Source organism: Acinonyx jubatus, chromosome B3 (genome assembly GCF_027475565.1).
Source record: "Acinonyx jubatus isolate Ajub_Pintada_27869175 chromosome B3, VMU_Ajub_asm_v1.0, whole genome shotgun sequence".
NCBI lineage: Eukaryota > Metazoa > Chordata > Mammalia > Carnivora > Felidae > Acinonyx > Acinonyx jubatus.
Window position 1 is genome coordinate 118,039,275 of NC_069386.1, and position 23,785 is coordinate 118,063,059.

General features: G+C 50.5%; 1 protein-coding gene across 2 annotated transcripts in view; it reads left to right on the forward strand.

Annotated features, from left to right (window-relative positions):
• Positions 1-7,672: 7,672 nt before the first annotated feature.
• Positions 7,673-23,785, forward strand: part of JDP2 (Jun dimerization protein 2) — a 37,471-nt gene continuing 21,358 nt past the window's right edge. The window contains exons 1-2 of one of the 2 annotated variants that reach the window (XM_053224737.1): positions 7,673-7,898; positions 16,787-17,010. In XM_053224737.1, coding sequence (XP_053080712.1) covers positions 16,810-17,010 — 201 coding nt within the window. In that variant the 5' untranslated portion in view covers positions 7,673-7,898; positions 16,787-16,809. Of the gene's footprint in view, positions 7,899-8,004; positions 8,240-16,786; positions 17,011-23,785 lie in introns of those variants that run through there. The other variant, XM_027066187.2, reaches the window with a different exon arrangement.

Consider the following 23,785-nt stretch of genomic DNA (forward strand, 5'->3'; position numbering starts at 1 on the left):
TCACACCAACCCTCTGATGTAGGCACCATTATGATCCCCACTTAACAGAGGAGGGAACTGAGGTCCAAATATTTTACTGAGGGTCTGACCAATCCATAGTAACACCTTCTGGGAGCAAAGGGGGCAGGGATTAAGAAGGAAGGAAAGAATGGAGAAGGGTCTTCAATCCTTCTCAAAGCAGTATTATGTGGGTGCTATGTGGAAACATCTTTGTAGCATGTTTACATTTTCAGGTTAAACTCCCTCTTCTATTTTTTTTAAATTTATTTATTTATTTTGAGAGAGATAGAGAGGCAGAGAGAGAATCCCAAGCAGTCTCCTCACTGTCCGTGCAGAGCCCGACGCGGGGCTCAAACCCACAAACCGTAAGATCATGATTTGAGCTGAAATCAAGAGTCAGATGCTTAGCCACCGAGTCACTGAGGTGCCCCGAAACTCCCCCTTTTATCTTATTTAAAAAAAAATTTTTTAATGTTTATTTATTATTGAGAGACAGAAAGAGATACAGAGCATGAGCAGGGAAGGGGCCGAGAGACGGAGAGACACAGAATCCGAAGCAGGCTCCAGGCTCCGAGCTGTCAGCACAGAGTCCAACGTGGGGCTCGAACTCACAAACTGTGAGATCATCACCTGAGCCGAAGCTGAATGCTTAACCGACTGAGCCACCCAGGCACCCTGAAACTCCCCCTTTTAAAAATGGCTTGAAGCTTCTTGAATATACATCTCTAAGGTTATAACGTACCTTTCAGATCTGAACAAATGCAACAGACTCATCTCAGATCTGATTTTTCTTTAAAAAAAAGAATTTTTAAAAAATTCTTTTAAAAATTTGACCATACTGACAACCCATTTTGGCTTCCCTGGCAGTGGGAAGCCCACCCCTGTTGTTAATGGAGAGGGAATTTGAGGAACCTTGAGGTTTTGTGACTCTATGTCTGTGCCTTCCTTTCTTCTATCTTCCGCAGCACTGTTTGCTAACTTTTTTGCTTCCTCTTATTTCTCTAGTGTGTTCATTATTAGCATCTCCTAAGATGGAGTCATCGGCCAGCTTGTGTTTACTCATTCATTGACTCAAAATTTGTTAATCACCCGCTATTTGAAATTTAATATTTCTAACAGTCATCTTTGATCTAAAGAAGTTTGGTGATTCCACCTACAGTCGTGGTGTTAATTTCAGGGAGCACCTAGGTATGAATGACTTTCACGTGACATCCCCCAGTTTGATCTTCCTGGGCCTCTAGCCTGTCATCCCTCTAGGCAGGGATGATACCTTCTTTTTGCTTTGCCTCCTCAAACAGAATGGCAAATGGTGTGTGGCTCATAGCAAACATTCAAACAAGGTTGTCTGACTAAATTATTTAAATGACTAACGGAATCCTGAGCTGTCAGAAGGCAGCTCAGTGCAGTTCTGTATTTAGTCTCAGACAGTTGAGTGGCATTTGATGGATGAGGCAGGAATAGTAAGCAGATAAAATTCCACAGTGTCAGTTCAGCTGTCCTTTACAAGCTTGACTTTGGCCTATTTTATTCACGTATTTTTCAGGTTTTTTTTGTTTGTTTTGTTTTGTTTTGTTTTGTTTTGTTTTGTTTTTAGTGGCAAGTGTCAGAAAATCCAACTTAAACTATCTTAGCAAGCAAGAGAAAGGAGATGTATTGATTCCATCACTGCACGGTCCAAAGACTAATTCAGCATGTTCTCATGGCATGTTAGGTTCAGGGACTCAAATGCTGATCTCATAGCTGTTTCTCTCTTTATATGTATTGGCTGTCTTTTCTTCTGTGTTGATTCTATTCTCAGTCAGGTTCTTCTCCCATGACAGGAAAAATGGCCACCAAGAGCCACAAACTACCTTCTCACACTGGTGTTTTAAAGGAAGGGAGTGCCCCTTTTCCTTAACGTTTGATATCAAATCTCAGGGAAGACTCTGATTGGCCCTGTTTGGATCATGTGCCCATCTCTGAACCAATCACCATAGCTTTGAAAATGGACTACTCTAATTGGCCAGCTCTGGTCACATACCCACACTTGGTGGGAGGGATGATAGGGCACCAGGATTGAGACCTTTCAAAGGGCCACAGGGAGAAGGACAGTAGTGGGTCTCATAAAATAAGAATGCTGAAGAGAACAGCATACATCCACTACACTTTTCTCCCTAATTCTACCTGGCCCAGCATTTTAACCAGAGAACTTACTATCTCTCCATCTTCCAAAGACTTATTGTGTTAGATTCAAGAGAAAGTTTCCCCGGAGATGGCTGCATTTCTGTGGGTGCCAATTTATTATTAAACCTTTAGACATACCTTTTGTTTTGTAAAATTCTCATTGGTAGTTATTGGAAGGAAAGCCTTCTCATTCTCAACTCAAGTTTTCTTCTCAAGTATTTCAGCCTTAAAAAAAAAAAAAAGGCAGGGGCACCTGGTTTAGTTGATTAAGCCTCCAGCTCTTGACTTTGGCTCAGGTCATGATCTCACGGGTTCATGATTTTGAGCCCCACATCAGGCTCTGCGCTGACAGCATGGAGCCTGCTTGGGATTCTCTCTCTCTCCCTCTCTCTCTTCCCCTTCCCTGCTCATGTGCTCTCTCTCTCTCTCTCAAAATAAGTAAATAAATTTAAAAAAAATTTTAAATACCTGAAAAAATATATATCACATTAAAAATGTCATATATATGATAATATATATTTTAATAATATATAGAAAATGTATATTTTCTATTTTATCATATGTCATATATTTTAATATATCATATGTATCTTTTAAAACTTTATTTTTTATTGTCTTAAATTCATTTATTTATTTTGAGAGAGACAGAGACAGTGCGAGTAGGGGAGGGGCAGAGAGACAGGAAGACAGAGAATCCTAAGCAGGCCCCATACTGTCAACACAGAGCCTGATGCGGGGCTCGAACTCACAAAACCGTAGGATCACAACCTGAGCTGAAATCAAGTCGCTTGACCAGGCTGAGCCACCCAGGTGCCCTTCTTTTAAAACTTTAAACCAAATCACTCCCCCAAATCACTACCATGTAATTTCTTCTCCAACCCTAGGAAGGAGAGTAAGAAGCTCATTCTTCCTGGTCTCTCCTGGTAGGTGTTTGATTAGACAAGGCAAGAGCAGTAGGAAAGAACCATCATAAATAGGTCTCTGTAATTTTCAGAATATACGAATTGTTTGATTTTATAATACCATCCTGCCCTTCACCTAAGAATTTTTGGTGGCATTTCTTTAAGATTAGCAAATTAAAAAAAAAAAAAAAACTTTTTGAAAAAATTGTGACAATTCCATGGATCACCAGGGACAAAGGAAGATTAATATTGAAATTGGCTTTGTCTATATCAGGAACTGCAAAATCAAATGCCCCTAGGAGCCCAGCAGGTCTTGTAAATGATCTGGCAGGCTGATTGGAGACTATGTCAAAGGAGGGTGTTTAAGTCCCATCTCAAAGGGGCAGCTTCCAGTGGGCTGCAACCCACCGTTGCCATTAAGGAGTGCACGTTGTGGCAGATGACAGATATTCACCAATTCATGGTTCCCTTCTCCATGGTACCTGGGAGGACTGAGCTTCCTTACCTCTTTGAAATTAAAAATGGTCATGTGACTTGCTTTGACCAATGTAAGCTACAGTGACCTATTTCACTCCAGGAGGAAAGGTTTAACCGCTGGTACATGGCTGGCCCTCTCTATCTCTCTCTCTCTTTCCCTGCCACTGTGGCCACGGATACACTTGTTGACATGGCGGTGTAATACTGAGCCATTACCTATGGGACTTCTGCCCTGGACAGTCACCTTGATCCACAGGTGTCTTGGGTGGGTAAAAAAGAAGCCTTTCTTGTGTGAAGCCACTGAGTTTTGGGGGATGTTTGTTACTGCCGCCTAACCTATTTCATCTTTACTATTAAATGATACGTCACTGGGGCACCTGGGTGGCTCAGTCGGTTAAGCCTCCGACTTCGGCTCAGGTCACGATCTCGCGGTTCATGAGTTCGAGCCCCGCGTCGGGCTCTGTGCTGACAGCTCAGAGCCTGGATCCTACTTCGGACTCTGGGTCTCCTTCTCTCTCTGCCCCTCCCCCACTTGTGCTCTGTCTCTGTCTATCAACAATAAGAAAATGTAAAAATAAATAAATGATGCCTAATTTTTTTCAAGAGAAGTTAAAAAATCTAGATTTTTGTGTGAAATCTTTGATAGGTTTAAAAAAAAAAAAGAATGTATGGTTGAGGCAGCAAAACCAAATTCAGCCTGCCAGGTACTAGTTTGCAATTTTTGGCATGCACAGTTTGAATGGAACAATTAGCGGATGATTTTTCTGTGGAGCAGCGATCCTGTGGGAACTCCTACAGCGCTTACGGCCCTTGTCACATACTGGTCCTTTGTTACTCTCAGTCTTGCTGTTTGTTAGTGTTGAAGACCTTTCTCCTAACTAGGTAGGAGGTGGGGACAAATGAGGAATCACGTCTTAAACTCACTAGTATAAGGAGGCTAGTTGATCGGTTGATTATTCAGAACTATCACATCCTTCTTTAATATTGGAGAAACCGGTCTGGGGAAATTCATGATTTTACCTTGCCAATTCACTTTTTCATGTTGGCAAAGAGCTTGGGAGTCATCGATGTCCATTAAGCTTTGAAATGTGGTTAGCTAAATAAGTCAGAGATGCAAAACTCAGGGTGTTAATCAGGATTTTTCTAGTTGCAACTACAGATCTTCGTTGACTTACAGTGGGCTTGCATCCCGAGAACGCCATCATAATTTGACAATTATCAAAAGTTGAAAATGCATTTGACACCCCTAACTCACTGAACAGCATGGCTTAGCCTAGCCTAGCTTAAACGTGTTCAGATCACCTACAGTTGGGCAAAGTTATCTAACACAAAGCCTACTTAATAATGAAGTATCGGATAGCTCAGGTAATCTGTTGAACCCTGTACTGAGAGTGAAAACCAGAATGGTCGTGTGGGTACAACAATGGCTGTCGGTGTATTGGCTGCTTACCCTCGTGATCGCGTCGCTGACTTGGAGCTGTTGTCACCTGTCACTGCCCAGCATCACCAAAGGGTACCGCATGCATATCCCTAGCCCCAGAAAAGATCAAAATTCAAACTACGGATTCTACTGAATACATATATTTGCGCCATTGTAACGCTGAAAAATCCTAAGTTGAACCACTGAAAGTTAAGGACCGTGGTAACAGGAAATGTAAATTCAAACTGCTTTAGGTAGGATGTAATTCACGGATTGCTACAGCTAAAAACTCCAGAGGGAGGGAAGGGATGGCATCAGGCATGGCTGGGAATGCCGTCTGAGCTTGATAGGTCTCTCCCTCTCTTGCTTGGCTATACTCTACTCTTCTTTGCATTAGCTTCACTCTCAGTAGACCCCCCCCCCCCCGGGCAGTTTCAAGTCAAGCTTCTGGCAACTTTTCTTCCCAGAAGGTCCTCAAAATTCCTAGCCTCATCAGACTCACTTTAAGATATGTGGCAATCTCAGTCAGCCTGTGTGCCAGGGCTGGGTGTATCAATCAGGCCTTTCTTAGTTGCAAGGGATAGGAAAGCTAAATTCAAACTCAAAATTCTGAGGCTGGGTCTCTTGTCTGTCCCTAAGAGCCAATGGCAGGGCAGGGAGAAGCAGGCCAACGTCTCCATAAATGAGCCAGTCTGTGGCCTCTGCCTCTAGCTCCTTCCAGAGGCAATGACTACGTAGACAGACCGGGGAGGGGGCAATGTGCTGGAAGGGAGGGCTTGAAGCTGTGCTTACATGGCATTCTATATACAGTTGAAAAAATCCAGATAATAATGGAGAGAACCTAATGGATATTAACGGGAGTTGGAGAGGGGCGAAAGACCCCCCTCAGTGCCACCCCTGTAGTATATTTAATTTGTGGGGGGAAGCAAAAGCCCAGCAGGACTGCCGGTGGCCTAGCCATGTCCAAAGCAGGCCCTGGAGAGGACTTGCTCTTACCACACACACTAATTATTAGTCCCCACTCATAGATCAGTTTAGGATTTTCCAAGTCCCAGGCGAAGACGCGTAAAGTAACATTGCCCCTGTTCAATGTTTTCTTCCATATAAACGTCCAGACCTCAGTCTCATGGGGGAAACATCATAAGGCAGTTTCATAGTACCCAGCTTTGATCTTTATGCCCTAGTAAAGGTGTAGTTGGCCTTACTGGGGCTCAGAGTCATGTTCTTCCACAAGACTATCAGATTACTACTCGTTTTCCGTTGTGTGTTCTTTTAGGACCTTACTTTGTTTTTTCTTGTTAACTTCAACGTTTTGAGGGAGGGAGCCGATGGTGGAGGTGAAAACTGAAAACGGTCAGTCAATGTCCTGGGCGCTTGATCCGTCTTTCCCTCTCACCCAGAAAGATTTTGCTGCACTGGGAAGTAAGGAGAATAAAATCTGACTGTACTCCTACTGAAGAGACTCGCTCATTGGGTTTTGCTCCTCTGCTCCCATCTGTCTCGAGTCTTGTTGTTTCTTTCACTCTGAGCATCTCCGCTCCAAGAAGGCATGAACTTTTTCTTTCACTTCCTTTCTTCTCTGGGTGATGGCCTGACATCACTCTGGGAAGGAGGCTGAAGGTTACTGAATATAAACACTGTCACTCCTATCTGGCTTAGGCAGAAAGGTAGGCTGGGCACCCAGGGGGTCTGGAGGTAGGAGACGCCAACCATGGTGCCAAGGCCTCAGGAGCCACACGTGCGCACGAGGGCTCTGTGTCTCTGTGCCTTTACATACTGGAGGGCACCGTGGAGGACGCATTTCCTCTGGAGTCGCCATTAACCATCTACCACTCTAGGAGGATGAAAGATGGGAGTAAGTTGGTAGTGGAAGTCGTTATGGGGGAGAGGCCATCTGGGGTCGGCAGAAGGCTGGGTCTGCTCACGGGAGTGGCCCTGAGCCGAAAGAAGCCCGCTGGAGTGGGCCGGAAAGCCCAGGGGTCAGCCGGTGCAGCCCCAGAGAAAGCGGTGGGCTCTCAGCCCCAGAGGAGGGCAGCCTCCCGCAGCGAGCCACGGGGGGGGGGGGGGGGGGGCCCGAAGGGCGCCTGCGGTGGTGGCCCGGTGGGCTAGTAGGTGGGGACGATCCTCTGCCCATCCTTCACCGCAAAATAAAAGCGGCTCGCGAGATCCTTCCCTCACGCCCCCAGTCGTGCAGTGTCCAAGGATGAAAACGTGCTGAAACCCCCCGTGGGTCTGGGGAAAAGCGCTGAGGACCGAGGAAGATGGTTCCACGCAGGCTGCGGGTGCCTCCAGGAGCTTGGGGGCCGGTCCCGCCGCGGCGCCTTCTCGCTTCCCTCTCCCGAGCGGCGGCGTGGGTCGCGGGGTGGAAGCGGCTGTGCACGGGGATGCTCTTACATAACCGCCCGCCGCGTCCTGCTTCCCCGCGGGGTGGGCGCCGGGGGACGCGCGGGAGCCCGGGCCGCCGCTGCCCCCGCGGGGAGAGGAGCGCGAGGAGCGGCGGGAGGAGGGCGCCCGGGGCGGCGGGGGAGGTGAAGGTCAGTGGGTGTGAGGCGCCGGATCCACACCCCCTCCTCCCTGTCCCCTCCTTCCCTTCCTCTCCGTCCCCCTCTGACGTCTGGAGCTGGCAGCTCGGCGGGTTCCGCATTCCCGACCCCTCCCCGCCGCCCAGGGGCCGCTATATAGCCGGGGCTGATGCAACCCGTCCCGCCGCCCGCCACAGCCTGCGGGAGGGACGCTCGGCGGCCGCGACGGGGGGCGCTGGCGGCGGCGGACGCTGCAGCGGCGGCGGGGCTGGCGCCGCGGCGGCTCCCGGGCCGGGACGGGCCTGGGCACCGGGCGGAGCTCGGCGGCCGGGCGGCAGCGGCGCTGCGTGGGCACGGCGCCTGCAGCCGGGCCCCGGCCCCGGGGGCGCCGCCTCCGCCCGCGGCTAGTGCACGGTGGGTGCGAGGGCGCGCGCCGGGGGCGCCGGGCCGGGCGGGGCGGGGCGGGAGGGGCGCGCCGGCCGCGGGCACCTGGGACGGCCGCCCCCACGCGCGGGCCGGGGCGGGGAGGCTCCCGCGGCCCCGGGCCCGCCAGCGGTCCCGGCGGGGGGTGCTGCAGCACGGGCCCCTCCCGCCCGGCGCCGGGGAGCCGGCGGCCGCCTTGTTGGTTCCCGCCCTGGGACGGGAGGCTCCGTCCGCTCCCGGGGCAGCCTGGGCGCTGCCTCCGCCTCCCTCCCGCGCGCTCCTTCCCGGTGCGTTTGCCGGGAGGTGCTCCCCTCGGGCGGCGGGGAACGCGGGTGAGTGGGGAGAGAAGTGCCCGGGGGAGACGGGAGGTGGGGGTGCAGATGGAGGCCGAAAGGCCAGGGAGGTGCAGGGTGCTGGTGGTGGAGGGATGACAGGGACCTGCTGGCAAGTCGTGCCGGCCCCCACCCCGCTCCCTGGGGGGAAGCGCGGCTCTCTGAGGGCCTGGACAGGGGCTGGGGCTCTCGATCCAATGAAGAGGGTTCTCTCGGGGCCACTGCTCCCGGGTTCTGGGTGGGGAGCGAGCCTGGGGGCGGCCCGGGGCCCCTTTGGGCTGCCCCTGGCTCCCAAGCCAGGTTACATAAGGAGGCAAGTCTGCTAGGTAACCTGCCCCTCCTCTCCTGCCCAGCCCAGAAGACTCTCTTCTGCCCCGCCCCTCAAAGGAGGTTGAGGGATTGGGCCACAGGGCCTGGATCCCCGGACCCCGGGGTGGAGAGACCCAGGCTTAGTGGGAGGGGCTGGGAAGGTGGGAGTCCTTGGCTTTTCTGCAGGGATGGATGGGCCATCCTAGCGATTGGAGATAGAGGTTGGTGGAAGAGGAACTCAACTGACCCCTTGGGTCAGCTCCCGTTACAAAGTTGCCTGACCCTTGCTCAGTGTAAGGCTCTCCCGACTGGCGTCCGGGGCCTGGTTCTATGACCTGAGCACATGTGCTCAGGGCAGATGTGCTCAGGTCTCTCCAAAAAGGGCTTGCAGACCGTGTGGGTGTGTGTACTCAGGTCTAAATCTTGGTGGTCTGTCCTCAGGGTCTTAGGTTGAGGAGCATCCGACCTGGAGCGTTAAAGCATGATTCGATGCCTGCTTGTCCTTTAAGCCCTTGCTCTGAACTGTGTTCCCAAATCATCTCCCTCCCTGCCCCCCCACCTCCCTCCCCTGAGGGTTTTTAAAAACACCTCCCATTGCTTTCATCTTTCCAGCAAATCTGGCTGCAGCTTGGATGGATGCCTTATCTTCCTTTGCAGGTTTCTAGGGGAGAGTTTAACCAGGTATCAGGTGTGAGTGAGCATGGCTCTGGCTTTATATAAACCTGAGGACCGGGGAGGAGAAGCAAGATCTATTCTCGTGCCTCTGGCTGGTGAAGGTTTTGCCTTGTTTAAAACAGGGGGGACAGATTTCTGAAAGACTCTTCTGTTCCTCTTCTTCTTTGGCCTTGGTTCAGAGCTACCAGCAGCTCCAGAATCTTCCTGAAGAGCTGGGTGCTGTGAGATTTGAAGGGCTGTTGGAAGGCACGGGCGTTGGGGCCTCTGACTTTCCTCCTAGGTTGGTGGCAGCCACCTCCAAGGAGATGTGTTGATAGGTGCCAACAGGGTCCACTAAGGCAGGATTTGGACAAGGATCTCTCTACTCACTCAATGCCTCGCAGCCCAGGGTCTGTTTTCTGCCCCACCTGTTTGCAAGACCTGTGGGCATCTTTTCCAACCTGCAGAATCCTTGCCAGGGTTCGAAGGGCTGGGCTCTCTGGGGCTCGTTTGTTTGTCGTGGGGCTGCTGGTGTTGCAGTGGGCTGCCTCTCTCCCCCGTGTCTCCGTTTCCAGCTCGGCCCTGGAAGAGAGGGGCCGGTGCCATTCCAGGTTGGCCTGCTCAGTATTCATTCTGCCCCAGCTCAACTTGAGCAGCCAGAGCCAGGGCTGAGGGCAAGCTACATTCTTTTCTGCTTTTCTGCTGCAGGATGCAGTTTGCTTTTTTCCATGTGAATGAATTATGTTTGAAACCGAAAGGAGAGGAAGAGAAAAATAGAGTGAGTGTGTACGGGTGTGTGTGTGTGCATACCTATATAGGCAGGGGGAGAGCAGCAGGCACATTATTTTTCCATTTTCCTTTAATTAAGGCTCTGTGGAGGTGTGTTTGAAAACAGAGGGTCTCCTATGCCTTTGAGGAGGGTGAGAACACTGTTTTGGCTGCGTCCCGGGCCATATGCAGCGTATGGTGGCCAATGAAACTGGGCCTGGCTCGTTCTGTTGCTTGTCTTGGCAGTCGGTTCCGTGGCTTGTGTTACCAGCTCTGGAACTTACGGGCTGCCAAGCTCTGTGTGCCTGTGTGTGTGTGTGTGTGTGTGTGTGTGTGTATGTGCGTGTGTGCACTCGTGTGTGTGTGTGTGTGTGTGTGTGTGTGTGTGTGTGTGGTTTGGCCTCTCGAAGCTCCGCAGAGACAAATGCCTTAGCGACCCAAGGTTGGAATTTTCAGTCTGTGTTTCTTTACACTCATTTGCCAGCTGTGGGAGGCCCAGCGAGAGCCCCCCATTCTGGGTTTTTGTTGTTGTTGGTTTTTTTTGTTTTTGTCTGTTTTCTTGCTGCAGCCCATAGGATTCCATTTGTGGAGCTCCATTTCCAAAACTTTAGTTGGCCAGTGGCATTTTTTTTAAGGGCCAAGAATTTGTCACCCGCCATGTGCGTGTCTGTGTTACGTATCATACTATGAACTACCGACACCAATGAACGCACATGGGGTGAGGCGGGAAGAGAGGATAGAAGGCTTGTCCAGTGGTAGTACCTTCCCAGCTCTTTGCTGTTTGGGATAAGGATCTTGGCAGAAATGCCTTACCGTGTATTTATTGAGCACCTACATTAGGCAGGGGAGAAAGCTGTGTTTACAGGCGGGGCCTCGTCGGAAGCATTTCTGTGGTCTCCAGGGAAGAACCTTTCCTGCGGGGAGAGGTTCCGGTTTCCTCTATGGGCCCGGGTGGCCTTGCGAGGATCGCTCATGCTAGTGTGTGCCATGCCGCTGGCTTCCTCTGATCGCTGCCTCCCCTCATTCTCTTCTTGTGAGGATCTAAGGTCTGTCCCTTTCTAAGCAGCGTAGGGATACCATAGATTGAAGGACACAGAAGATGCTGGCCCTCTGCTTCTGGGGGGAACACACTGGTCGTGCTTTGCCAGTGATCTAGGCAGCTGTGTTCTGGCCTCCGGAGGAAACTTTAGGAGAAGCCAAGGCAGAGAGCCATGTATTCTGCCTCATCTCTACCCCTCTGTACCCAGCATTGATCTGCCCTCCTCTGTTTCTCTGTTGCAGTAACGGCCTGGATGCAGGATGGTCTTGCCCCTTGGAGTTTACAGCTGGAAAGTGGGACAGCAGAGAATCCTCTGGGGAAGAATCTTTTTCACAGCCCTAGGAAAGGGAGATCAGCGCTAGGTGGGAAATGTGCGGAAGGGATGTCGACGGGTCACCCAACACTAGGGTTCCTCCAGGAAGGAAGGCCTTCATGGCTACGCTGACTTCACGCTCACTAGGTGCAGGCGTTGTTCCAGGTACTTTCCAAGTATTAACTAATTTAATCCTCTCCTCCGCCTTACAGGCGAAATAGCGTTATTTGTTATTCCCACTTTACAGCTGAGGAAAGCAAGATGTGGGTTAGGGAACTCTCCCAGAGTCACACAGCTAGTAAGGGGCAGACCTGGGATTCGCTCTCACATGTGCTCCCAAGTTCCTCTTCCGAACGTGCCTCGCTCTCCTGCCTGCAGAGCTGAGACAGTTGTGCGGAGACACTTGTGCGGCCACCCCATTCTTAGTCTTAGAGATTTCTCCATCCTTTCGTTCCTTGCCTTCTGGATCGGCTTATCTTTTGGAAGCTGATTTACCCACCTCGTTTCAGATTCCAGGAGACAGATCATTCCAGATGATTCCTTAGCTCCCAGCACAGGTCTAGTATTTAACTCTCCGAGATTCACGATAGTCAGTACTACGTTTTGTGACCACTGGCCTGGAACCTTTCCATCTGCAACCTCCCTCCCCTTCCTGGCCGTGAACTTCTGTCCTCCACATTTTCCTCCTGGGAATCTTCCCAGGCTCTGGCTCCCAAGACCTCTCACCCCCTCTTGCTGATTCTCAGGTGCTGGCTACCTGCTCTTGACTTCTAACCCCACTGGGGTTCCTGGGGCCTGACCCCTGAGCTCCCTTGCTCCTTGGCCTGCCCCCACTCATCTCCACTTTCTCTCGGTGCTGAGCCTTGCAGCCTCGGGTCCTCTGCACTCATTGTGTGCCCATCCCAGGCTCCCGATGCCAGCCCAGGCCAGCTGTTTGCCTGGAGGGGGGCTGCCCTTCTCAAAGAGGCCCAGGGACTTTAGAGCCTCCCTTAAACTTTTATTTCTGTGGACAGAGAGTCCACGGTGCAGATCCTAACTTTTTCTTAACTTACCCCCTACCGCCTTTCATCTGTCTTTGCCATTCTGGACAAAGATGAGGATGATTGGACACTTTTTAACAAGAATAGCCCATTATGAGCATGACCCTTCAAAGCAAGACTATTATTTACTTGTAGATGTTTCCATTAAATCAATGATATCTTACACATTTACATATAGGAAACAAGAGAAGAAGACAAGAGAGGAAAACTTAGGTTACCTCTGCTTTTCGTTCTTTTGGCTGAAATGACCCTCCATGTTAGCATCTTCCAACAGGGCCCATTTTCTGGAATTGAAGTGTGTTGTGGCTTTTCTTGGGCTTGTACAAGGCAACGCCCCACCCTGTGCTCCTACAAGACCCTGAGTAAGTCAGAACAGGGGGGTACAGCCGTCAGATCTTTGCTTTAGGTTCTTGCCTCTTGGACCCATCGGGTCCCTATTTCTTCCAAGCCCACTTTTAAGGGAGCTGCCTCACACCTCCCCAGATCTTAGGCTCCGTAGCAGCTTAGGGTCTACTGTGACTTCCTGGACACGTTCTGTCTTATTCATGCCTCCCTTGCCAGTCTCATCCCCGATCTGTGCATTACCCAGCTTTTCTTTATTGGCTAGTTTCCAAGTTGTTCCTGGTCAATGTCCCAAATTGCCAAAATCATTTGGGATTCTAGGCCCTGTCTTTTGAGGTCAAGCCCCATTTTCCCGTTTTGGTCTTCTGCAGACATGTAGAGCCTGCTCTTTATTTATGCATCCCAGTTACTAACAGACACTTGGAGGGTGTTTATCTTCCTTTCCGACCTCCGGGGCCCTGAAGGGAAAAAAACTCTGGGTTCTTCCCCCAAAGCTTTGAGTGCATAGTTCTCCTTTTCCTCCTAAATTGTTTCCGTATGGAACAAGCAGTTTGGGAGATGATTTCACCTCTTGTCATCTTTCCTATGTCTTCCTTGAAGTGGGTAAATTCCTCCTGGCTGTTGCTGGTTCCTTGCCACTGCCCCCCCCCCCCATTTTTATAGATCCCTAAATCACATCGAATTGTTTTATTTTTCAAATCGCCAAAGCTGCCTTTCAACCTTGGATCGTCAGCCGGCTCTTTCCAGTTAGTGAAGACTCGATTCTGAAAGGGAGCCCCTCCTGCTCCTGCGACCCCCACCCCCACCCCCAGAGCCCTGTAGGATGATTTCATGCTGGTGAATGTCAGCTGTTGTGATTGTCTCCTAGGAATGGCATGTGTTAAGGACTTTGTGGTTTGTATCTGAGCATTTAGGGGCACCCTTGTTGGGGGGGGAGAGAGAGGGGGGATGTTTGCTTCTGCAGAGGAAAGCCTGGTGTCTGAGCCTCAGAGTGAGGCTTGTCACTGGGATGGGTTCACAGGGGAGCAGGAATGGCAAGAATTTATGGGGCTGCTGCTCCCAGGGGGTGGTTGCTCCTCCGAGGGGGTTCCACAGTAGCAAAGAATCCATTATATTTTGGGATCATTTGTTAGTGTCTCATTTATACCATCTGTATGAAAATAAACAGAAGCTGCAAGCAGAGACTATCATTCCCAGAATAGAGTGGGGTCTGGCTTGCGTCTCTTCCCGAGATGGCTTAGGCAGGGAAACATACAGAAGCCTCTGGAGTATTTTTCTTGGGGTCTACTGTGGGAACAAATAATCTGGAGGTGGATAACGAACATCTCAACTCCCAGAGACAGATCCTTACCCCACTCACGGAAGTTTGCCCCGCCGTGAATTTTTTTTTTAATCATTTGTTCATTCATTCATTTTCATTTATTTATTAATTCAGTAAGTATTTGTTGATTAGCCTTTCTGTAATCAAGCATCCTTTTAGGAGCCACTGACTCCTTGTGGCATCAGTTCAGGTCTGGCAGAGGGGATTTTGTAAGGTCTGCTCCTCTCCTGAAAAGGAGATGTGAGTTTCTTTTGTCAGGCTGGCTCCAGTGGCCTGAAATCACTCCCCTCTGCCTGTGAGGTGTCCACATGGCTGGGCCCAGGCATCATTTTTGCCGCATAGGAATGAGTCCTTTCGTTGGCCGCTTTTGTATTTTCCCTGGAGGAGGCCCCGGGAGACATGCAAGCTGATCCACTCCACCCCAGAGCTGCCTCCTGGGGTAGGAAGCTGCCACCTTCTCTGCATTGCAGACCTGCCTCTGGGGGCGGGGGCGAGGGTGACTTCAGTCCGGCTCAGGTTTAGGGAAGGTCACAGTACACTGACACACCACAAGCAAGATGTCTGAGGGGCCATGTCCATGTCTGGGATCTCACCCAGGAGGGTGTTCAGGGAGCTTCCTAAACCTGGATCTGCACTGAAAACGGCAGAATAGAGGGTCTTCTATGCAAGAGAGCAATCCTCCACTAGGGGCTAGTGTCTCAAAACCCACCATTCAAATGTCATTCCTTCTGCATTAATCTCTCTTGAATGCCAGGAGGGGAAACAGAAAGGACGGGGTGAGAAAGCTTTGGTTCTAAAACCCAGGGACCAGGAGTCCAGCCCTGGCTTTTCCCCTGTGTGACCTTGGGCAAGTTGTTTAACTTCTCTGAGCCTTAATTTCCTCATCTGCAAAATGAGGATGTGGTTTAGATAAGCACAGGGCCTCTTCCAGCTCTAAGACTATAACTTGATGCGAATGAGTCTCAGATCCTTTTCTGAGATGGCCTGGGGGACCCTAGGTGCTAAGGAGGGCAGAAAGGTGTGGGATGGGAAGGCAGGGCTGAGGGCCCCCCGGTGTGGGAGGGTGTGGGAGGCAGAGCGGGTGGAACACAGATGTAGGGCCTGGGGCACCAAATGTGAACTTGGGTGCTAGGCAGGGAACTCTGTACAATCGGCCTTATAGGCAGATGTGGCTGGTGTGCCGAGGGCAAAATGGTAGGTCCCCTGTCCGCTTTAAAGAAAGTGATGTCCAGTGAAAGCCTTTGTGGTTAGAGGGTACAAATCCCTCACATGCTTTTCCCCTTCAGAGTGCAGAACCTATTGAGAAAGAGACACGGGGTTGGATAGGGAACCAAATTTCACCTTGAAAGCAAAACAGAGTTGGAGAATGTGGGGTGCACTTGTGGCCAGAAGGGGCTCCCTGGTGACCCCCTCTCCCACAGTTTAGACCCGGCAACCTGAACGGGAACAAGGGATCGTGGGTTATCCCCGAGGGCCACTCTTGCGGGAGGCAGAGAGCCCAAGGCAGCGTGGCCACGTGAGAATTGTGGCCAACAGAGAAGTGCGTGCAGTGGATGTCACATCTCCCGTCTCGAGAAATACCTCCTTCTTCATGGGAAGAGACTGATGGAGATGGAAAGATAGGTCAAAGCTCCCCCAGGATTTCCAGGACAGTCGAGGTTTTGATTTTACAGCCCTATGCAGAGGTTGGGAAGGGGGAGAGGTTCTTCCTGGAGTCTAGGAGCAGATTTGTGATTTATAAGGCTGTGCACATTTGATCTGCATATTCTCAGTGCCTCCTGGCTCCTAGGTGGTCAACAATTGGATGGGTGGATGGATGGATGGATGGATGGATGGATACGAGCCCTATGGGGGACCAGATGGGTCTGACTTTTTTGGCAGACATACTTTCTTCACTGCCATCCACACCCTGAAGTGACCGTTTCTTACTCGCAACCTTCTCCCAGCAGAGAGAAGGAAGAAATAAGAATTCCCTTGGTATTGACCTAAGTTATGTCTTTCTTTCATGCCTGAATCTTTCTTCCTGGCAGAGCCACAATATGTGTTTGCTTTGAGAACGAAGAGACCAGGGAGGACTTTTCTGGTCCCGGGTGCCACTGGGAAAGCACACGCTAATGAATTTCATCTCTTTGCCTCAGTATCTTCCTCATAGATGCCACACGCACACACTCACACACACACTTACCTTTAGCTCTGATTTGCTTCATTTCATATTCAGGGTGTCTTAACAAGTGTGCAGAATGGGATGTGTGATTTGAGGGGAGGCACCGTGCCAGACCAAAAATAGCTCCCTCTCAAACAGGTGCGAAGGTGCTTGAAATCTCACCGTTATAGTCCATTTTCCTTGGAGGCAGCATGCTGCGGTTTAAATCCCAGCTACCCCAGTTTTAACTGTGTACGGTCTTGAGCAAGTTATCTTTCTCAGCCTTGGCTTCTGCCTCTGCGTAATGGGTCTGACTGTGTCTCATGGGATTACCGCAGTGCCGAGCACATAGCATATACTGAATCAGTGTGACCTATGTCTGGGTTAAGCATTGCCTTCAGTGCCAAAAATAATGTTGCTGGGAGTTAACTGATCAGCGTTTCCCTATGTGACAGAATGAACTTAAGGGCAGGAGGAATGACTGGGTGGGGAAGGGGTTTAGAGGAACATTAGTGAAAGAAAGGAAGAGGGCCTGGCAAGGGATGGGGGCTTAAGCCCCTCATGGGACCTCTCACCTGGCTGACAGCACGTGTCCTGATCTTCTCGAACCCACTCCAGGCTGGGCTGCCGCTCCTCCTGCTATGATGCCTGGGCAGATTCCAGACCCTTCCGTGACTGCGGGCTCTCTGCCGGGGCTCGGCCCCCTGACCGGACTCCCCAGCTCGGCCCTGACAGCGGAGGAGCTGAAGTACGCCGACATCCGCAACATTGGGGCCATGATCGCCCCTTTGCACTTTCTGGAGGTGAAACTGGGCAAGAGGCCCCAACCCGTGAAAAGTGAGGTGAGCGAGCCTTGTAATCCCCCAGGCAGAATCCAAGGGTAGGGTGCCTGGGCCAGAGCCCCAGGTCTAGCCCCAACATTCGCTGAGTGACCGAAGCATTGCTGTTCGGTGTGGGCTCTGAGGACCAGTATGTCCTGTGTCCCCCTGCAGCTTGTTAGAGATGCAGCATCTCAGGCCCCACTCCAGAACTGCTACATCAGAATCTGTGTTTAAAACAAGCTTCCTGCCCCCGCCCCGGAGGATTCACGGACATGTTAAAATTTGGGAAGCTCTGGGCCAGGGCAGGATGCCGAACCTGCGTCTGTTTGTTGCAGGGGCAAAGGAAGGGCGATTGATAATAACAATAATAAATAATAATATATTGGCAATCTCTCTGGGATGTTGGGAGGGTCAGGGGAGATCGTGGAAACAGGCACATGCTTTGAAAAGGACACACGAGAATGCCAATCGTGGATTAGCTTTAAAAATTATTGTTGTCGGTCACATCATCGTCTCTACTCCTCTTGGCCCTAGGCTGGAGTTGAACATAGGCACTTGGGGAAGGGTGGTATGGTGGCCCTTCCCAAAGCAGCTGCCAGAGATGGGCATGGCCTCGGTCACTCAGCATCATGCACCTTAAATGGTGTTTGCAGAGGACCCGCGTGTGAAGCACTCCCTCCCCAGGTCCCTTGAGGCTGCAGCTCCCATGAGCCTTTCCTTGCAGAAGAGCAGCATTTCCCTGGGGACTGGTGAGAAGCAGAAGTCCCCAGCGTGGGTGAGCATCAGTGCTGTGCACGCCCCCAGCCACTTCCCCAGGGCTGGCAGTTTGTCCAAAGACCTGCCCCAGTGAGGTCCCCAGCCTGTGCCATTTCTGCAGAGAAATTGGACAGAATGGCTGCCAACCTGGAAGCGAGAAAGAGCGGGTGGCGGGAGGTGGAGAGGGGGTAGGGGCAGGGTGGGGTGGGCACGGAAGCTGCTAAGCATAGGTGCTCATTCGTAAGCAGAGGGGCCCCTGGATGTGATTCCATCCTGTAGCCTGGAGCTGAGGGCTGGCCTTTCCGGAGAGGGGGATTCTTGAGTGGGGAAAGGTGTCTGGGTACTGCCTTGGGTTTCTTATACAGCTACTGCTCTGCTCCCCCCGCCATCCCCACGAGTACCATAAAAATTGCAAAGAGGGGCTGCTGGGGGCTTGGTCAGCGGGGGCAAACTGGCCATTTGCGGGCTGTATCTGGCTCTCGGAGGTGTTTTATTTGGCCCGTGCAGTGTTTTAAAAGAAACTTGAACCAACATTTCACTTGAAAATTTGGATTTTAATCTTTGATTAAAAAATTGGGAGATCTGGTCACACTGTACCCCGTTCTGGCATGGCAACAGCTACATGGAATGGAAAGCCCTGCCTCACCCCTCCCCTCCCCTCCCCTCTCCTCCCCTCTCCTCCCCTCCGTTTGCCACAGACCCCCACACCTCCCTATTGTTCTTGATTTTGTTTACACTGTTGGTTTTGCTTTTGTTACCACCAGCTGCCTTCATTTACCTTAACTGCTTGGCCCCCCGCTGTGGACATTTGCACCGGAGACACCTGCATTTGGTGCATTGTAGGTGCCCATTAAACACTGTTAAGTACCAGATGAAAGTTGACGGTAATTATATTCTTCTGAGTCGATTTTGTAAATCAGCAGTGCTGTTAATAGCACTTCCTGGCTTATTTAGGTTCTGTTTTCTTTATGGGGGGCCCTTGTCTTTGGTCTTTTGCTATTCACTTTCCCAGTCTCATAACTTGAAAGCATCCGTTTCTGGGTCGTTCCACAGTATAAGTGCCATTTAAAACCAGCAGCTGAGCCGTTTCACTGGGGCGCTGAGGCCGGGGGACCAATGAAGAGCCAGGTGGCTTGGTTCAGGGGCTGGCCCAGCGGGGATTTGCCCCAAGGCCGTGTTACCGCCCCTTCCCTTTCTGCAAAGGGCGCTGGAGGAACTTTTCCTTTTCCTTTGGAAAAGGGCTTTATTTGGGTTGGGTATTTTTACATTTCACAGCCTCCCCCAGATTGGTGGCATATGCCCCGTACCTGACAGTGACGTGCGGTCTTCACAGGCATCACAGGCATCCACAAACGCGCACCACCCCGGCCGTGAAAATAACAAGCCGTTTTTAGGGCATATTTGCATGTCCCCTCCCCCGCTGTCAGACTGCAGCATCGTGGGGGCGAAGAGGCAGATGGAACAGAGCAGACTGAGCTGGCGCGGAGCGAGGTCAGCCCTGCACTGGGAACTGACCTCCAAACGCTTCCTAGGTCAGACCGAAGGTTGGGGGAGGGCCATTCTTAGAGCAACTAGAGAACAAAGCAGGTGGGGAGAGAAAGTCGCAGCTGGAGAACCTTTGGTCCCGCAGATTTATTTGCATATGGCAAACTGTCTTTGGTGGATTCTCACATTGGCATTTTAGACTGGTAGAAGTTTCTTGGCTAATAATAAGATACTAGCTCACCATTATTAAGCATTTAAGATGCACCAGGCCCTGTGCTAAGTGCTGAACGTACACGATCTTGTTTATTCCTCCTTACCCCATCCCGACCACCGGGTTAAAGAAGAGGAATTTGAGGTGCGGGAGGTGGGGGTGGGGGGAGGTCAAGTCATTCAGGGTCACGTGGTTACGTGGTAGTGACACTGCTGCTGACAGGGCACCGTCCCGGTTGCACTGAGACGTGCACCAGGCACAGTTCTGGGCGCTTTTTGCGAAGTATCTCATCAAACCTGCACAAGAACCCTTTGAAGTAATTACTGTTACTTTTGCGGTTTATGCCCGAAATATGGATGAGGTTGGCGAGACTCAGTGAGGTCCAAGGTCATGCATGCAGCTGGGAAATTAGCCCCAGCAGTCTGACGTTAGAGCCAGAGCCGTGTTGCCCCCCACCAGCTCTCTTCCTTACACACTTCTAATCAGCACACTGTCGGGCTGGGGAGGCCGGATGAACCTGGCCCCGGAACACTCGATCATTTTGATGACATGGCCCAATTATTGCTGAGCCCCGCACTTCTGCAGCCGCATCGTCTCCCAGCCCCCGGGGGGGAGAGGGCTGGCCTAGCTGCTCTGTGCAGATGGTTCTGTCTGAGCTGGCTCTCAGGCAATCCACCTTGCAGAGGCCACGTTCTCTTGGCCATGGCCAAACACACGACGCAGTTTGGTAAAAGAAAATTGGAGGAATTAAGTTAAAGGACAGGTTTTGTAAATGATAAAGTGCTTTGTGCCGAGGTTGTTATTATTATGTGGTTGACACTTAAAAGTTAAACTGTTTCGGTGCCAAGGGCTTGGCTGCTGCCGTCCATTTGTTGAGCAGATATTTGCTAAGCAACTACTATGTGCCAGGCACTAGGAACTGAACCATAAACAAAGCCCCTTCTCTTGGAGCTGTATAGCATAGTGGGGGGCATCCGGAAATGCACATAAGCAAAGTCATATATAATCCAAAAGGTCAGGTAGTGGTGAGTATTGTGAAGAGAAACTCAGCGGAGCAAGCAGATGGAGAGTGGCCAGAGGGCTCCTTCTGATGTCTGGCTGGGGGATCTGGGGATGTTGCCTTCTGGGTTATGGGATGTTTAGAACCGATGCTTCTTCCTCGCCTTTCCTTTCCTATGTTCCTTTTCAAGACAGTGTGCTCTCTAGCTTTCTCCAGAGTTTTCCTTCTTTTACTTTCCATTCTGTAGCCCCTCCCAGCCAAACTCTTCAACCCACCAGACCCTACTGGCCTGAAGATCTTGGCCCGTCCCAGGGCATCTCTGAGTGCGCTGCTGTGGCCACACCCTGCCTCTGCACCTGGAATGCATCTTTAGTAGGGAAGGCAGGGAGGCCAGAAACCCCACCCTTGTGCACGCGCACGTGCACACACACACACACACACACACACACACACACACACCAAGCACTCACTTAACCACCTGCCAGATGGGATCCCTTACCCTCTTTGCCTTTGTAGGGCTCTAGAGAGGACTCAAGTTCAAGGGAGGTTGGATTGGATAACCTTTTAGGAAAGAGTCTGCAAAGTGTCATTCCATGGGCAGGAGTCAGCCTACAGATGAATCTCGTTTGGCCCCTAACAGTGCGGTTTTCTTTCTGGCTTTTTTTTTTTTTTTTTTGAATTGAATGAGTTGCTATATTTAAAAGCCAGGAAATGTGGACTTTCTGGCTCCTTTAAAAAAACCAGAATATCTGGCCACTCTAGGCCCACACCCTTATATGCACCGAGAAGCTGGAGCTGAGTAGCAAGTGCTCACTGTATTTGCACATAGCCTTTAGCTTGCTGCAGTCCCCACCACTCCCTGTTGCCTCACACACAGCCTGCTTTTGCGTGCGTGTCCTGTGTTTAGGTCCCAAAGACAGAGAAGACATCTTATGTTTCCTTTTATTTCCACCAGACTGTGCAGTATGCCTTGCACAGATTGTATGGTTTTTTTTGATTTTTTTAATGTTTATTCACTATTTTTGAGAGAGAGAGAGAGAGAGAGAGAGAGCAAGTGGGGGAGGGGCACAGAGAGAGGGAGACACAGAATCCAAAGCAGGCTCCAGGCTCTGAGCTGTCAGCACAGAGCCCGACATGGGGCTCAAACTCCCAAACCGTGAGATCATGACCCAAGCCGAAGTCAGACGTTTAACCGACGGAGCCACCCAGGTGCCCCCAGACTGTATGTTTGATACATGCTTGTTGGTTTAAACACTAATCAGCTATGCCAACTTTGCAAGTCACTTAAACTTTCTGTCCCTTGATTTCTGCATCTCCTAATTCTTATCTCTGAGTGTCGTCCATTTGTTTTTCTATTTCTGAACTCAAGCAACTTCAGGCAGAAAAGAAAAAAATACAATGAACATCAAACCAACTATTCCACAAACTCGGTTAATCATCAAAACCGCATGGAAAACTTTTTATAAATACAGATTTCTAGACCCCACCCCCGGGGCCCATGCACTCAGAAACTGAGGGCGGAGTCCAGGGAATCTGTATATTTTGTAGGCTCAGAGATTCCTGGGCTGCATTTGGGAACCTGATTTTCACTGTTTAATACCTCTCCTCAAGCTCTGCCAATCCTTTTCAGGGAGCATTCCGAGGGCTTCACCTGGAGGAATCAGAGTGCATATCCCGTCACGGACTGCCTTTCCAGCACAGATTCCATGCTGACTGGGTCTGTGTCCTTGTCATCTTCAGAGCAGAAGAGGCTTAGGCATTTGTGACTTTCACACTGGTCATTTTTCAGCTTCTCCGGGGGCCCTAAAGAACATTTAGGGTTTTTCACCTTTGATGAACTGTGTTAAGAATTTTTTTTTTTTTACATTTATTTATTGTTGAGAGACAGAGTGAGACAAAGTGAGAGCAGGGGAGGGGCAGAGAAAGAGAGAGACACAGGATCGAAGCAGTCTCCAGGCTCTGAGCTGTCAGCACCTCGCCCGACACGGGGCTCGAACCCACAGACCTTGAGATCATGACCTGAGCTGAAGTCGGACGCTCAACCGACTGAGCCACCCAGGAGCCCCTTCCTTTGATGAACTGTGAGTTGGAGTCCGTGGACTGTAGGGTGGTCGTGGAAGGTGTGCTCATTCTCAGCCACGGGTGGTCGCCCCAGAGTTTGTTCACCAAAATGTTCGCCCATGTTTAGCCTGAGCATACAAAGTTGCCCCAAATCATCTGATGTGCTGGGTAAATGTTGGCGTAAGCATGCTTGTGTTTTTAGTGATTTAAAACATAAAGGCAGCCCACTGACATTTTTTAGCAAGCTTTGCATAATTGGTTTTTAATTTGTGACTCTTTGAAATAGCATTGGCCTTCTTCCCCCTGACTCAGACACTTTTTCTGTCTCATACTTGTTTGGCAGAGAGATCCAATCTGTCCCTTCTTGGAACAGAATCTCCCAGCTCATCTTTGAAAGACTGAGTTTCCACTTTAGTTCCGTCACTTTCTTAGCGCATTTTCAAAAGCTGTTAGCTTTTTTAAATTTCCTTTAATAGTTTAATTTGAGGGAGAGTGAGTGATCACTAAAGGCAGCTCTAGGTGTATTTAACCTTGGCCCCCGTGTTACTGAGTCTTACTTGATGTGGTACCCCCGAGCCTTCACAAGCCTTGTGACACTCTTATTTAACATCAGAGGCTGGTCACATCCACTCGTTCGAGGACAGGGCCCCTTAGAGACATGGTGGTGGGGACATGGCTGGATCTGTGTGTTCTTGGAAATCAGACGCCTCTACAAAGTTCAGGGAGTCCTGTGCTGCCTTCTTAGATTCTCTGTCTTAAGATGGGGATAATATTCGTACCTCTTAGGGCTGATGGGATGGTTAAATGAACTAATGCAGGCAAAAGGTCTTGCATAATGCCTGGCACTCAATGAGATACACAACAAATGTGAGACATGAATGTGGTTCACTTTTCCAACGTGACAGTTATTGAAGTTAGTTTTTACAGTTGATTCCAACACCGCTCCTTGGGCTTTCATTCCCTTGAGGGTATTTTGCCCGTGGAGGCGGTGAGTGGCCTGAATGTCTAGAGACCCCAGGTGTCAGGGGTGCAGGGCATCAACCTAGCTTCCTAACCAGAGGGGGTATGTCTGGGGCCTGGGAAGAGCTCTGGACTGGGGTTCAAGCTTCTGGGTTCAAAATCTGGGTTCTTCTTTGCTCACTCCCACCATGACCGTGGACAAGTAAGTCAGCTATCTTTCTGAGCGTCAGTTTCCTCATCTATCAAAGGAGGAAACTGACACTCATCGAGTTGCATCATGAAGATTAAGTGAGGCACTGTGTAAAAAGATGACCTTGACTCCA